Source organism: Trifolium pratense, linkage group LG4 (assembly GCF_020283565.1).
Source record: "Trifolium pratense cultivar HEN17-A07 linkage group LG4, ARS_RC_1.1, whole genome shotgun sequence".
Lineage (NCBI taxonomy): Eukaryota > Viridiplantae > Streptophyta > Magnoliopsida > Fabales > Fabaceae > Trifolium > Trifolium pratense.
In genome coordinates, this window is record NC_060062.1 from 52,342,402 (window position 1) to 52,356,002 (window position 13,601).

Below are 13,601 nucleotides of genomic sequence, written 5' to 3' on the forward strand. Positions count from 1 at the left end.
ACTTTGACTACTGCAGAGTAGACTTTCCTTATTCAGCTAACAAGTCTGAAGACCCACGTTCTCAAGTGAGGACAGACAAAACGAGAGTAGCTGAACTGATCAGGCTTGAAAGGTCCTTTTCTTCATTGGTAGAAGAGTTGACTTGCAAAGGGAATCTTCACAGCTTTCAAAAAGATCTTCAGAGGTTGATGAAGCTTTAGTCACTCAAGAAGTTCTGAAGACTTCATCATCTGAAGGTTGTAACTTCTGAAGTCCAACATCTTCTGAGCGCTTATGAACTTCTGAATTCACATCCTCTGAGCTTCACTCAGAGCTTATCTGATGCTTATATCTGCGCACTTAAAATAAATTTTTAGTCCTTCCAATTGTTTATTAATACTTTGTTATCATCAAAACCTTTATAGATTTAGGGGCAAACATTTTTTAAATCAATTTTGTTCCAACACAAATGAGAGTATGTGTGAAGTTCAGAATGAACTAAGGTCAAATATAGTGCCGCAACAAGATGATGAGGAAGAGATAATTCTACAAGATCATAGAAAAGAGATTGAGAGGACACCTACCCATGATGCCACTTATGAGGGCATAGAGGAATCTGGTGGAGAAGAAGTTCAAAGTGAAGGGATGATTCAAAATATCATAGAGATATCAAGTGAAGAAGAAGAAGTACAAAGTGAGGGGGGGACTCAAAATGTCCTTGAGGAGATAGAACTTCCCCCTAGAACACGACAACCATCTGTTCGTCTCAAGGATCATTATTGTCATGCAGCAAACATAAACCCTTCATGCAAGACATCGAACTCCAGCTCCTATTTAGGTAAGGTATATCCCATCTCTAATTTTTAATAGTTTTAATCATTATTCACAAAAGCATCTAGCTTATCTTGCAGCATTGGCTACTAATGAAGAGCCAACATCATATTCTCAAGCTATGAAGCACCATGAATGGAGAGAGGCCATGGCGAAAGAACTCAAAGCTTTGGAAGAGAATGAGACTTGGGAGTTGACTACCTTGCCGAAGGGAAGAAAGGTTGTGGGATGCAAATGGGTATACAAAATCAAGTATAAAGCCACCGGGGAAATAGAGAAGTTTAAGGCACGCTTAGTAGCAAAGGGTTTCACACAAGTAGAAGGTGAGGACTATGGTGAAACTTTTGCACCAGTGGCAAAGATGACTATCATTCGTTGCTTACTCACCGTTGCAGTAGCAAGAGGGTGGGAGCTCCATCAAATGGATGTAAGCAATGCTTTCCTACATGGAGAACTAGATGAGGAGGTATACATGAATATCCCACAAGGCTACAAAGCATTGAAGGAGGGGCTAGTTTGCCGTTTAAAGAAGTCTTTATATGGTTTGAAACAAGCCTCACGAAATTGGTATTTCAAGCTCTCCCAATCCCTTTTGTCATACGGTTTCAAGGAATGTCAAGCAGATCACAGTCTTTTCACCTACGCAGATGGTTCTATTTTTCTCGCCATTTTAGTGTATGTTGATGATCTAGTCATTGCTGGGAATGACTCATTTGCTTGCACCAAATTTAAAGAATACTTGAGTAATTGTTTCCACATGAAAGACCTTGGTGTTCTCAATTATTTATTAGGTCTCGAATTAGCTCGCGGATCATCTGGAATGTTCATGTGTCAGCAAAAATACACCTTGGACATCCTAGATGAATGTGGGATGCTTGCTTGCAAACCCTCATCTTTTCCAATGGAGCAAAATCACATATTAGCACTAGCTACAGGACCTTCCTTTTCTGATCCATCAAAGTACAGAAGACTAGTGGGGAGACTTATTTATTTGACAATCACTCGACCCGAAATAACTTATGCGGTCCATATACTTAGTCAGTTCATGCAAGAACCTTTACAAGCGCATTGGGAAGCAGCCATACGAGTTCTTCGATATTTAAAGTCTTCACCGGGACAAGGGATCATATTGCCAAGAGAGAATAACTTGGAACTTGTTGATTTTTGCGACTCGTATTGGGCATCTTGTCCACTTACAAGACGATCAACCTCAGGATACTTAATGAAGCTCGGAGAAGCTCCTGTCTCTTGGAAAACTAAAAAACAAGTCATTGTATCTCGCTCTTCTAGTGAGGCCAAATATCGTGCAATGGCGCATGCTGCAAGTGAGATCATTTGGTTACGTAATTTGCTAGCTTGTTTACAAGTTCAGTGTGATTCACCTACACTACTTTACTGTGATAATCAAGCTGCATTACATCTAGCTGCCAATCCAGTTTATCATGAGAGAACAAAACACATAGAAGTGGATTGTCATTTCATTCGAGAACACATACAGTCCAATGCCATTTCCACTGCATATGTACCAACAAAACAACAACAGGCTGACATCTTCACCAAGTCCTTAGGAGGGAAAACGTTTCATGACTTGCAAAGCAAGTTGGGAGTTCACAATCCTCACTCTCCAACTTGAGGGGGAGTAATAGAAGAAAATATTGATACTAATTAATGTTAGTTAACATCATGAGTCAACATGCCAATCACAATCCCATGATTGTTTGATTTTGTTTAATATCATAATCATGTATTATTTGTATATATCAGTTTAGCATGATTTTAGGATCAATTAGTTGCTCTTGTAACTATTTATATGTGTAATTGGTTCATCATATCAATTCAATGAAATACAAAAAAGTTTCGTATTGAATTCTATTATTTTATTATCAATTAAAACAAAATTACAACTAAGATTGAAACAGTTTATCAAGGGATATGGTCAATCTGGTTTGTTGTGAGCTGAAAAACTACCTAGCTATTTGATGCATTTGCATTCAATGGCTTATTTTTTATTATTATTATTATTATTATTATTATTATTATTATTATTATTATTATTATTATTATTATTATTATTATTATTAGATTGGTTTCATTGTAGATTCTCAGTGGTAAATATTTTCTAGGGAACATTGTAGTTTTACCACATTCATTGTATAAACTTTTCAATCATGGATTGTGAAATAGATATTGATTTTATCAAAGTGAATAATTTGTGTGGATTATTGTGGATAAACTTAGTTACATTGCAACAAAACAACATGATCACATAATTCGATAACTGAACTAATTGATATATAATCAGCAAATTGAACAAGAAAATAATAAAGCAATGAATGACCGAGACAGAAATGAAATTGAACGATGGCGAGAGGTGAAGAAGGTGCGTGTTCAAGCGGAGACCGATAGAGAAAACATATATGAAATTGATAAACTAATTTCCGAAACCTAATTATCAATTTATGAAACCAAATCATGAAAAAATTGGACGAATCTTCAAGTTCAATGAATCTGAATGTTGAAGGTTGAACACAGATTGAAGACGAAGATTAGGTGGAATTTCATTGTCATCGCCTTCTTTCGGAGAACAAGAAGATGGAGACAAAGAATAGGTGGAATTTGGGATTTAGGATTTTCAATTTCATTTTTTAATTTGGTCAAATAAAAAACATTATAAATTATATTATCTGATTTGTTTTAAATTGAAATAATTTTTTTTCTAATTTGTAAACGAATATTTACTTAATGGGGGACTGATATGCAATAAATAAAATTTTGTTAAAAAAAAGGACTCACCATAGACTTGCGCTGATGTGGGAATTAAATTGAATTCTATTGGTAAAAAAAAAAATAACTGCGCCAAGACAGTCCAAAACGGGACTGCACCATAGAAGCTCTCATATTTAATAGCTTCTACAAAGAAAAGAATGAGGTTTTTGGTCCAAACAAAAAGGTGTTCATTGCTAAAAAACACCTTAGTGAGTGTCTTGTAGCATATCCCTATATATATATATATATATATAGGGTATTGCTACAAGACACCCATGAAGGTGTTTGTTAGCATCAAACACCCATAGTAAAAGACAAAAAATCAAAGTAAAAGTTGATAGGTGTATTTTAGCATGAAACACCCATAGTAAAAGACAAAAAAACTGATTTTTCCACCTATACAATCTTTTTCTCATTTTTCCACCTATACAAAAATCTCTGCAATTTTTTTACTCAATCATCTATTTTCATTTGATATAGCTAGAGATCCAAGATTAGACAAGTTTAATTACAATAGATAGACTCTCATACAAAATTACTTGCAGCATAACATTACTATCATAAATACATAATCCTACATAAAATCTCCTATCAACATAATCCTATGAAACTCTTGTTTAAAGTCATTATATCTTGAACCCAACGCAAAAGAAAACCAACTTGACAACTTTGAAACAATATGCCATATACAAAATGCATGTTTTGTGTTTGGCAATTCCATTGCAATGGCTTCCTTAAGTGCGAGATCTTGGTCTGTAAGAATTGTTTTTGGATATTTTCCTTGGACAAAAGCAAGGAAATTCTGAAAAATAGTAACATAAATATAAAATACTTCAATAAGTATATAAAATTTGAACAAACTTTAATAATGATGACAAGTTTAAGTAAATAAAAATTTACCTTTAAAGCCCATGTGAAAGATGGAATCTTCTCATCTCGCAATAGAACACAACCAAAGAAAATGGAATTTCCATGATTATCAACACCAACCCATAGTCCAAGCGGCATATCATAACGGTTTATTCTATATGTGGTATCAAAAACTACAACATCTCCAAAAGTTTCATATGCTCTAATTGAATCACCAAATGCCCAAATAATATGCTCCAATTTGTTATTTTCATCAATAGTGAACTCATATTTGAAGTCATCATCAATATCTTTCAAACTTTTGCATAATTTGAGAACATCAGAAGCATCATTTTCTTTACCAATACTACTTTGGGATTGAATAAAATTTCGAATATCTTTATCTAAAAATGGTAGGCTACCTGTATCTATTCCTTTCTCTAACTCAAGCACTCTCGTTATAAGACTTATAGCGCAACCAGCTTTCGACAACAACAGAATACGACTTTGATCAGCAATTGGGATATTACGATAAGCAGGAAGAAATTGAACCTCTTTGTCATCCAATAAATCATGATTGTGATAATTGTTGAAATATGTAATCACCCATTTTTCCTCTAAATCAATTGTTCTCTTAGCAACCAACATTTTTGCCATACAATTACATTTTGATGATTTTCGTTTCCTTTTACTTTCCACTTCATTAATTTTGCGTTGTTTAACAATACCACCACGATGACAAACAAATTCCCTTTTATAAACACCCATTGGATTATGCTCAGACTCGTGTATACAAGATCGATAAACATGATCACGTCTAATCGAAAATCCATTTTTTCGTGCAAATAAAGAATAAAAATCATAAGCATCATCATCACTGTTAAATATTTGTCCTTCAAAAGGAACCAACTCATCAATGTTATGGACTTGTGGAAAGAGTTCATATTGTGGTTCATGAAATGGTAAAGAACTTACATGTTCATCTGCATATATAGAAGTATAATCTTTAAGAGCTTCCAAGTGCCAATCACTAGCATCATTATTTTCTTCAGATGTCATGTTAACCTAGTTTTATTAAAGAGAATAAATTTTACCATTTGATGAATAAATCCCAAAATACATGATTTGAAAAGAAAAATATTATACCTTTTGATGAAAGTCACTCTGGCGTACCGATCTCCGCAATGTTGAAGCTGATTTCTTTTTTTACTTCCCCTGCTTCTGCGTTTCCTTCACTGTTGTTCACTGCTTAAGCTTTGAACAGTGATATTATCTTTAATTATCTCAATCAGAGAGGTAGAGAGGTGTGGGTTGATGGTGGCTTACAGGAGGCTTTTTTTCTTCTGTGTTTCCATTTTTCTCTGCTTCTGCGTTTCCTTTTTTTTTTCTTCTTCTTCTTCTTCTTCTTTCAACTCACACAAGCCTTTGATCCTGGTCTGGGTTGATGGTCGCTTACTGCCACCGGTAACGGCGGCGCTCTTGAGACGAAAGGAAACGCAGGTTACCAACGGCGAACGGCGATGATGAAATGGAACGGAAAGGTTCTTTCTTGTTTACACACGGGAAAGGAAAGGTTTCTAGGTTGTGGGTTGTTTTGATTTATTTTATAAAATTTAATAAATGAATAATGAGAAGCACAACCATTCTTTCCCGCAAAAAAAAGTCAATAGCGGCAAATGAAAAACAAATCTTACTTTTACTTTAATTTTTGTCTTTTACTATGGGTGTTTGATGCTAACAAACACCTTCATGGGTGTCTTGTAGCAATACCCATATATATATATATATATATATATATATTCTACAATAATACAATTATTTAAGAGAGACTAAATTGATGGAAGTGAATATAGCTTACAGACATTTTAATTGATTTTAATAGTTCAGGAACTAAGTTGGTGAGAGAGTGTTAGTTTAACGACTAAATTAACTTTTTTTTTCCCCTTAGCTAGTACCTAAAAACACTAGTTAGTAAACTCTTATGTTAACTTGTGCCGTTAGTGGGCATCAAGTGACACAGGAACGGATTACCTCACGTGAAAAAATAACTGCAGGGAGTGCAGTGCAGTAATCCACCATTAATTTAATTATTTTATTGAGTAATCGGTCAATTTAATCCTAAACTATATTAGCATCATTAGGGGACTATTTTGTCTTTTCACCACTTACAAAAAATAATACTTTATCATCATCAATATTATCATCATCATCTTCTATTCTATCTTGGTCTTTCGCTTTCGCTGCTACTACTGTCTACTGCTATGTCCTGTGCTGTGTATGGATAATCACTCTCTTTTTCTATGATTTCATTTCACGTTTCCGATACTCATCACTTTTCCTTATTCCAATCTCAATTATAGCTTTCTCCTCGTAAGTCTTCACAATTCTCTTTCCATTTTATATTTTATATTTAGTACTTATCCTTACCCCATTAATAAATGTGTATTTCAAATTCTAAACGTGATTTTAGATTTTATTTACTTACTTTCAATATAAATATTGAAATGTCTTTGACTAAAAGTTTCTCATTGGCATTTCAACAAACATGTTGTGATTGTGACTTGTGAGTTAATTTGTTGATTAATTATTAAGTATAACTGAAATGTTGTTAGGTTGTTGTGATGATTATAAAGGGTTTGTTTAGAAGATATCAAAAATGGAACCCTGTGCATCCAACTTATGGAGCATTTTATGGAATGGGTTTCGGCATAGGTTGTGGTGTTGGATGGGGTCCTGGATTTGGTCCTGAAGTTGTTGGTTATGTCGGAGCTGGTTGTGGCATTGGATTCAATGTTGGTATCACTCTTGTTGGATTTGGAATTGGTCTTCCGGCTAACGTCATTTTTGCAGCTCCTTATAATGGTATACCTCTTTTGTTAATTGTTAAGCTAAACCATTTGTTGATTTCTCAATGTGTCACTTGTGATGTATTGAATTATTTTCCATGCATTTAGGGGTTATCAGGATTTAGGAGTTGTTAGGATATTAGAATGTATGGTAATTAGAGTAGTTAAGAGTTAGTTAGTTAGTAGAAGTTAGTTAGTATCAGGATGTGTATTTTTCAAAGTCATGATTATTGAAGTTATTCATATTGTGAATTGGAAGCACTATTTTCTGAATCATGAACCGTAAGATATATTATCAATAAAAAGATTACATTTTTAAGTAAAGACATGTGATATAAGTGATAACTATGTTATAAGATGATACATCATATATGAACTGAAAATAATTTGAGTCATAAGGAAAGTGGCTGGCTATACATATAGCTGACAAAAAATAGTGGCTCACTAATACTAATTTTAAGCAGTGATTTGTTGGAATGAGTTAGATTCAACATAGTGAATCGGGAGTCAACATAATGAATCAAAATTTAATGAGATTTATGTCTAAAATAGATAAACAACAGGGATTTGTATCGATTGCATATAATTTTGTATTGAATTGAGATATGACTCAGGTGTATTGTAAGATACTGATAATCATACTCAAATTGATGCAAATATTATGTGTGATTAAAATCTAAGGTTCCTAGTCTTAAACTCATGCACATCACTTGTGACTTATTTTAATTCAGCTCTTTTGGCAACAAAAAGCACTGCATTGAAGTTAGCACGTTCCGGCGGTCATCATTCTGGTGCACAAACAGAAGGGGATGTTTGGATTAGAAATGTACCTTCTGTGTCTGATTTTCAAAGAGAAGCTGGTGAAAAGTTCTCTTGCTTTCGGCAAAAATATTTATCAATCAATGGAACTGATTTCTTTGACATGAAGAACAGTTTGCCTTTAATTACTACGTCTGCTTGTAAAAGTATACAAGCATTTCAGGACCAGTTGTTTTTCCCTCGTAAAGGTATTATTTTGTTTTAGAATATCAAATTCATCTTTACTCAATTACCTAGTATTTGTCTTGTATAAATTTTTGCTTTCCTTTTTGCACCATTTATCTATCTTGTTGCGTGTATGGTTTTCTACTTATTGTTATTTCATAGTTCAATTTTTCTCCACTTTAGCATTTAGCTCATTCATCTACCAAGTTATCCAACACATTATCTTCTATTAGTTTTGGAATATTTAATCACTATTCGCTATTTTTCTTCCTAAACCTGAAAGTAGTATGGCAATCTGGTGTTGCAACGCTCCCATTGCGATAGGCCGGATTTAAGGAATGATTGGGACTCATTGTGGGTCTATTGTAGGCAGCCTTACCTTACCTTTCATTTCTACAATTCCACAACTTGAACCCGTGACCTAGTCGCACAGCCTTCTATACCTAGAACCCGGCAACTTTAACAATAGCAATGAGAATCTCTCAAACGGTCAAATCTCATCCATTACTCTTAAATTGATGGTGCTATTTCATTTTTATGTCATGTAACAATGTTAGAAAACTACCGTTATTAGAAACAAGACCAATATCAGAATCTAGAGAAATGCCCCAACTTTCATACTAATAGTTTTTTCTTCCTATGATGATTGTAGACCTTGACAACTTTACATTGACAGTAGCTAATAGCTATAGGTTTTCCATGGTTTGGAATTCTTTGCAGTCATGTTTTCACTTTTCACGCATTTTCTACAGTTGCCGGTCGCCTGATAAAATCAGACGCTTCATATTTCAATTGAGCATTTTATGTCAAATCACACAGTTAAAATGTGAGCAGTCTAATTTTGATCGGACGGTATGCAATCCGCTACTACAATGGATGCATGAAAATGCAACTGTGTAAGATGCAAATCTTTTCTCTCTCTGAAGTTAGGACATGAAAAACTTATGATTGTTATTTTTCTTGAACTGATCCTGCATTCAGTTCTAATTGATGTATTTTATTATTTTCCCCTTTCTGTTCCCATAAATCTCCCCACTCTTAAATAAAAAGATTTTTATCCTACTGGATTTCCATTTGAAAGTTTTGATTTCATGATAAATTCTTCCTGATGAAATAATACACACATTTGAGAATCTTGTATCGGGAAAAAGTATGCATGCAATGTTCTCTTGAAAGCATCAAGCTTGACAGAAAGTGTTCTTCAGACTATACTTGCTGATGTTGAGGAAAGTAGTTTGACATTTGCATCTCTTATTTTGCAGGAAAAGATTGACTCTTTCTACCCACAACTGTTGGCTTTGTGGTTATTTTTTTATGGACCTCATAGTTTCTCATTTTGTTAGCTTGGAACAGGAGGTCTTGTTTTTACAGTTAATGAGAAATCGTATTGCTCTGTTCTCGCTATTTCTCTGCATTGATGTGGCTCTTATTAGCAACACTGAAAAGAATTTTCCCGCTGTTGTTACTGGTATTAGGTATCACGATCCAGAGAACACAACGATGACATGAAGGGCTAAAACGGCAGACTGCAATATAGGGAAGAAGATAAAGTCAGATATTGACGCATCACTTCTTTTATTGAAAGCATATTACTGATATCACAATATGTTAGGAAATTTAGGATAATTGAAGTGGTTGGATCATTTTGTATAATTCAAAATTATGGAAGTTGTGTTGTGTAAAAACCCAGATTATCCGTCTATTATTTGTGATGGAGGTTATTATGGCAATCTTGTTGGGAACAATTTATCAGGTTAAACAAATATGAAATATGTAACACCCCTTCTATACTCAAAACTCATGGAGAATTATGCAAGATAGGGTGACATTTTTTCATTTCTTAAAACATGCATGTCTCTAAACAAAATGAAGTAGAGCTAATAATACTCTAGCAAAAAGTAACTGCACCAAGGAATGTGATCATAGATGCAAGTATAATCCAAGACACTCCCTCATATTATTTTAATTTACATTGTAACTGTAAGCCAAATAAATGAATAATTTACAAATCAACTTTACATTTGACCTTCTAAACACCATTTCACCACACAAATGCAGCAATTGTTTACTCCAACATTACATTCACCGAGAAAATTGGAAACATAAAATCATAATCTAGATTAATTAGGAGCGAGTTCTTCAAAATTCCCATATCTTGAAGCTGCAAACCCAAAGGATGCTATAGTTCCTACATGAACGGCAAGGACTGCGAAAAAGAGCTGAACATTAGCAAACAATTCACCACGAATCTCACTCTCCTTCGAATGACATGTGATAATATTGTCCTTCATGCTACAACCGGCCGGTAGCATAGGGCCGTAGAGAACAAAGGCTGTCTGATAGAACCATATTCCTTGCAGTGTTATGCCAATGCCCTTACATAAATCGACCGGGAAACTGGTTGGAAGAAGGGCTCCAGCAATTGAAGATAAAACACAAAGACCAATCAAGAAGGCGAGGAGGACATGATAATAGCCTTCTAGGCCTTTGTGTGTTGTTGAGTGAAAGTTAAATAGAAGATACTCCGCAGTGAATGCTGTGCCAGCAATCAAACAAAGTGCACCTTCTGGCAAGGGAACATATCTACACAATAAGATCAAATTTAGACCCTGTTTTGGCATTTAGCATAAGTGCTTATCATATAAGTTTATAAGTTATTTCTATAACAATGTAAAATAAAGTCAAATTGTTCGCATATAATTTGTTTTTATAAGCTATCATGGTTAATTTATGAAAATAATTCGAAAACAATGTGTAGACATGTCATAAGGTGTTTTCATAAGCTCTCAAACACTGTCACAACCTACAAGTGCTTATGACAGTACATAATAAGTTGTTTTTATAAGCTATCATGGTTAACTTATGAAAATAATTTGAAAACAATGTGTAGACATGTCATAAGGTGTTTTCATAAGCTCTCTCAAACACTGTCACAACCTACAAGTGCTTATGACAGTAAATAAGCTCAATTAAGTCAATTCAAACATGCCCTTAGAGGAGGAAAATAAATTACCATAGTTTATGGACCAAAAAAAGGCATATTCAGATATTTTAAAAGCAACTACTTGGCAATTATATAATGTTATGTATTTAAATTCGGCTTCATAACTGATAATAATCATAATCATTGTCTGACAAAAGTAACACAAAAGGATGATTAGGGAACTCATAAGAGTAAATCAAATATATGAAACCTTATCAAATAAATAACACTGCAAAAATAAAATAACAGCAAGAAAGCTACAAGGTATATTCTACCACAAGGATAAACAAAAGCATCATTAGGACATAAATATAATCTCTAATGCAACTATATGGGAGAGAGCTTATTCGTTTTTATTACTTGAGTTAGTGAATGATTTGAAACAAGAAAAAGCTAGGAACAAAACAACGCCTAACCTTGTCTTTTCTGAGAGCAGGGTAACAACACCGAAGATAAAAAACATGAGAAGCATTCCTGAGTGCTCAAAGTTATTCAAGTAAGTAGAATTCAAGATTCCACCAACAAAAAACTTGAGTTGTGTTGCAATTAAAAGCTCAACGCATAAGTCAATGAAAGCACCGATTGAAATAACATAGAGTTCCAAGTGTTTGAACTTCCCATCAAATCCCGGTACTGGATTCCAGACACAAACTCGGAATGTCTTAGGATTCGATACATACCTCACCACAGAGGACCATATATGCCATACTCCAACTAGAAGAAATAAGGTTCCTGGCAAAATATGACCTATGAAAGATCCCATCTTGCTGATAATCTAATTTAGTTTTACTACTCTCTAAATAAATCTTTCAGGTTCACTTAATCAACTAGATTGTTGAATGATTCTTCGGCTGATAATAGCAACTGAAAAATCTCCACCTTGTAAACATACCACTAATTAATCCTGTTTTGAATAAAAGCATAGTCAGTTTACAAACATCAAATTTTCGGGTCTCGTGTGCGTAGCTCAGTAAGTGAGCAAAGGGACACCAAATGAGTTTTGAGAAGGAGATCCAGAGTTCAAACCCTAGAAACTGACATAACCACTAATTTACCAACATATTTTCCTATCCTAAAAAACTTCATATTTTCAGATAAAAGTTCACTATATCTTCTAATAACATGTTGGAATAAGCATTCAAACAACTGAAGTTTGCAGTATGCTTTACAGATTCCATATCAACTGATGTTTGCAGTATGCTTTACAGATTCCATATCAAAATGGAAATTCATGTTTTCGCTAGTTTATATTATACTTCCTCTAGTCCTTATCATAAGAAAAAAAAATTGCTCTGTAGGTTCACAGAATGTTTGATGCATCTAGTCCATGTCATAAATCAGATACATCAAACATTCTATGAATCTAATAAAAACAAACTTTTTCTTATAATAAGGACCAGACGGAGTAAAAACTAAAAAGGTTTCTTTCTTAACAATGAGAGTCAATGAGGCATCCTTTCAAAGATCTCCATACCCTTAATTTTTCTAATCAAGCAATCAATCCTAATTCAATTCTACTTTTGTTCACGAGGTGTCAACTCAGTGGTAAGAGTTTAACCTTGTAACCTCAACACACAAAATGAAAAGAAGAAAAAAACTTTGCTTCTAGAAATTCCTTGAAAAAATTGATCTTTAGGATCAATTCGAAAATTTCATTTTTAGGGAAATCACAAACCTAGTTTCTTAGTGAAAATTAACAAAGTAGACAATTCCAAATTTGTAATAATGAATAGTCAGAAAATCAAACTTAACAGATTCATCAGAATTCAGAGCAACAATGTAAAATTAAGAAGAAACATCAATCAAAGAGTTCCACCTACAACTCTGAAAAATCTCAAGTACATTTCAATTCTCTTATATAGAGACAAATTGTGTACATGAGCAAAAAACTTGATTTTTTTCTTTTTCTTTTTCTTTTTCTTTTTCAAGTTGCATGATGTATGAAATATGAATAATTAGGTGCTTTATTATAGTGGGAATAATAATGAGTATCTAAAGAAAAAAAAATGATGTAAATTAGATATAGGTTTTTGGTTTACTTACAATATGATGAATTTGGATGCAGAAAGTGTGATAGAAAGAACCCTTTTTTCAACTCTCTTTAATTAATAATAATCTGCTTAATCATTCACCAAATGATAACAACGTTGATAAGAGCTACTCTGTGCATAGTGTAAACTCACAACTTTTTTGTTTTAGAGGAAGAGAGAAATAAACACCTGGAATAAAATATGTCACTGCTAAGTGCTAACATATGCATAATATTAATAATCGACACATATGTGTCACAAGTTGAAATAATCTATCCATGAATAATGCTAACAACACACTCTTTAACAAACACACTCCAACACATTTTCTTT

At 33.7% G+C, this 13,601-nt stretch overlaps 3 protein-coding genes across 7 annotated transcripts; 1 reads left to right on the plus strand and 2 right to left on the minus strand.

Moving 5' to 3' along the window:
• Window positions 1-4,150: 4,150 nt before the first annotated feature.
• On the minus strand, window positions 4,151-6,058 carry LOC123922881 (protein FAR1-RELATED SEQUENCE 11-like). The gene is made up of 3 exons (XM_045975550.1): window positions 5,572-6,058; window positions 4,477-5,490; window positions 4,151-4,378 (listed from the first exon to the last, which is right to left on the minus strand). The coding sequence occupies exons 2-3, from the start codon at window positions 5,482-5,484 to the stop codon at window positions 4,151-4,153; spliced, it is 1,236 nt and encodes a 411-aa protein (XP_045831506.1). The 5' UTR covers window positions 5,485-5,490; window positions 5,572-6,058.
• A 576-nt stretch (window positions 6,059-6,634) lies between these two features.
• Window positions 6,635-10,000, plus strand: LOC123881500 (cadmium-induced protein AS8). Of its 2 annotated transcripts, XR_006799481.1 has the most exons (5): window positions 6,635-6,795; window positions 7,038-7,287; window positions 8,003-8,278; window positions 9,518-9,639; window positions 9,731-10,000. XR_006799481.1 is itself a non-coding variant. In XM_045930206.1 (4 exons), exons 2-4 carry the CDS (start codon window positions 7,047-7,049, stop codon window positions 9,526-9,528), a joined length of 528 nt encoding a protein of 175 aa, XP_045786162.1. In that variant the 5' UTR covers window positions 6,635-6,795; window positions 7,038-7,046; the 3' UTR covers window positions 9,529-10,000. The 2 variants fall into 2 exon arrangements, 1 of the variants encoding a protein (XP_045786162.1); XM_045930206.1 differs by having other exon boundaries at window positions 9,518-10,000.
• Window positions 10,001-10,184: 184 nt separating this feature from the next.
• On the minus strand, window positions 10,185-13,487 carry LOC123881498 (transmembrane protein 45B-like). Of its 4 annotated transcripts, XM_045930205.1 has the most exons (4): window positions 13,282-13,487; window positions 11,859-12,142; window positions 11,655-11,714; window positions 10,185-10,838 (listed from the first exon to the last, which is right to left on the minus strand). In XM_045930205.1, exons 2-4 carry the CDS (start codon window positions 11,999-12,001, stop codon window positions 10,376-10,378), a joined length of 666 nt encoding a protein of 221 aa, XP_045786161.1. In that variant the 5' UTR covers window positions 12,002-12,142; window positions 13,282-13,487; the 3' UTR covers window positions 10,185-10,375. The 4 variants fall into 4 exon arrangements, with proteins under 4 accessions (XP_045786161.1, XP_045786158.1, XP_045786160.1 ...); XM_045930202.1 differs by having other exon boundaries at window positions 11,655-12,142; window positions 13,282-13,485; XM_045930204.1 differs by lacking the exon at window positions 13,282-13,487 and adding an exon at window positions 12,991-13,161 and having other exon boundaries at window positions 11,655-12,142.
• Window positions 13,488-13,601: the final 114 nt, after the last annotated feature.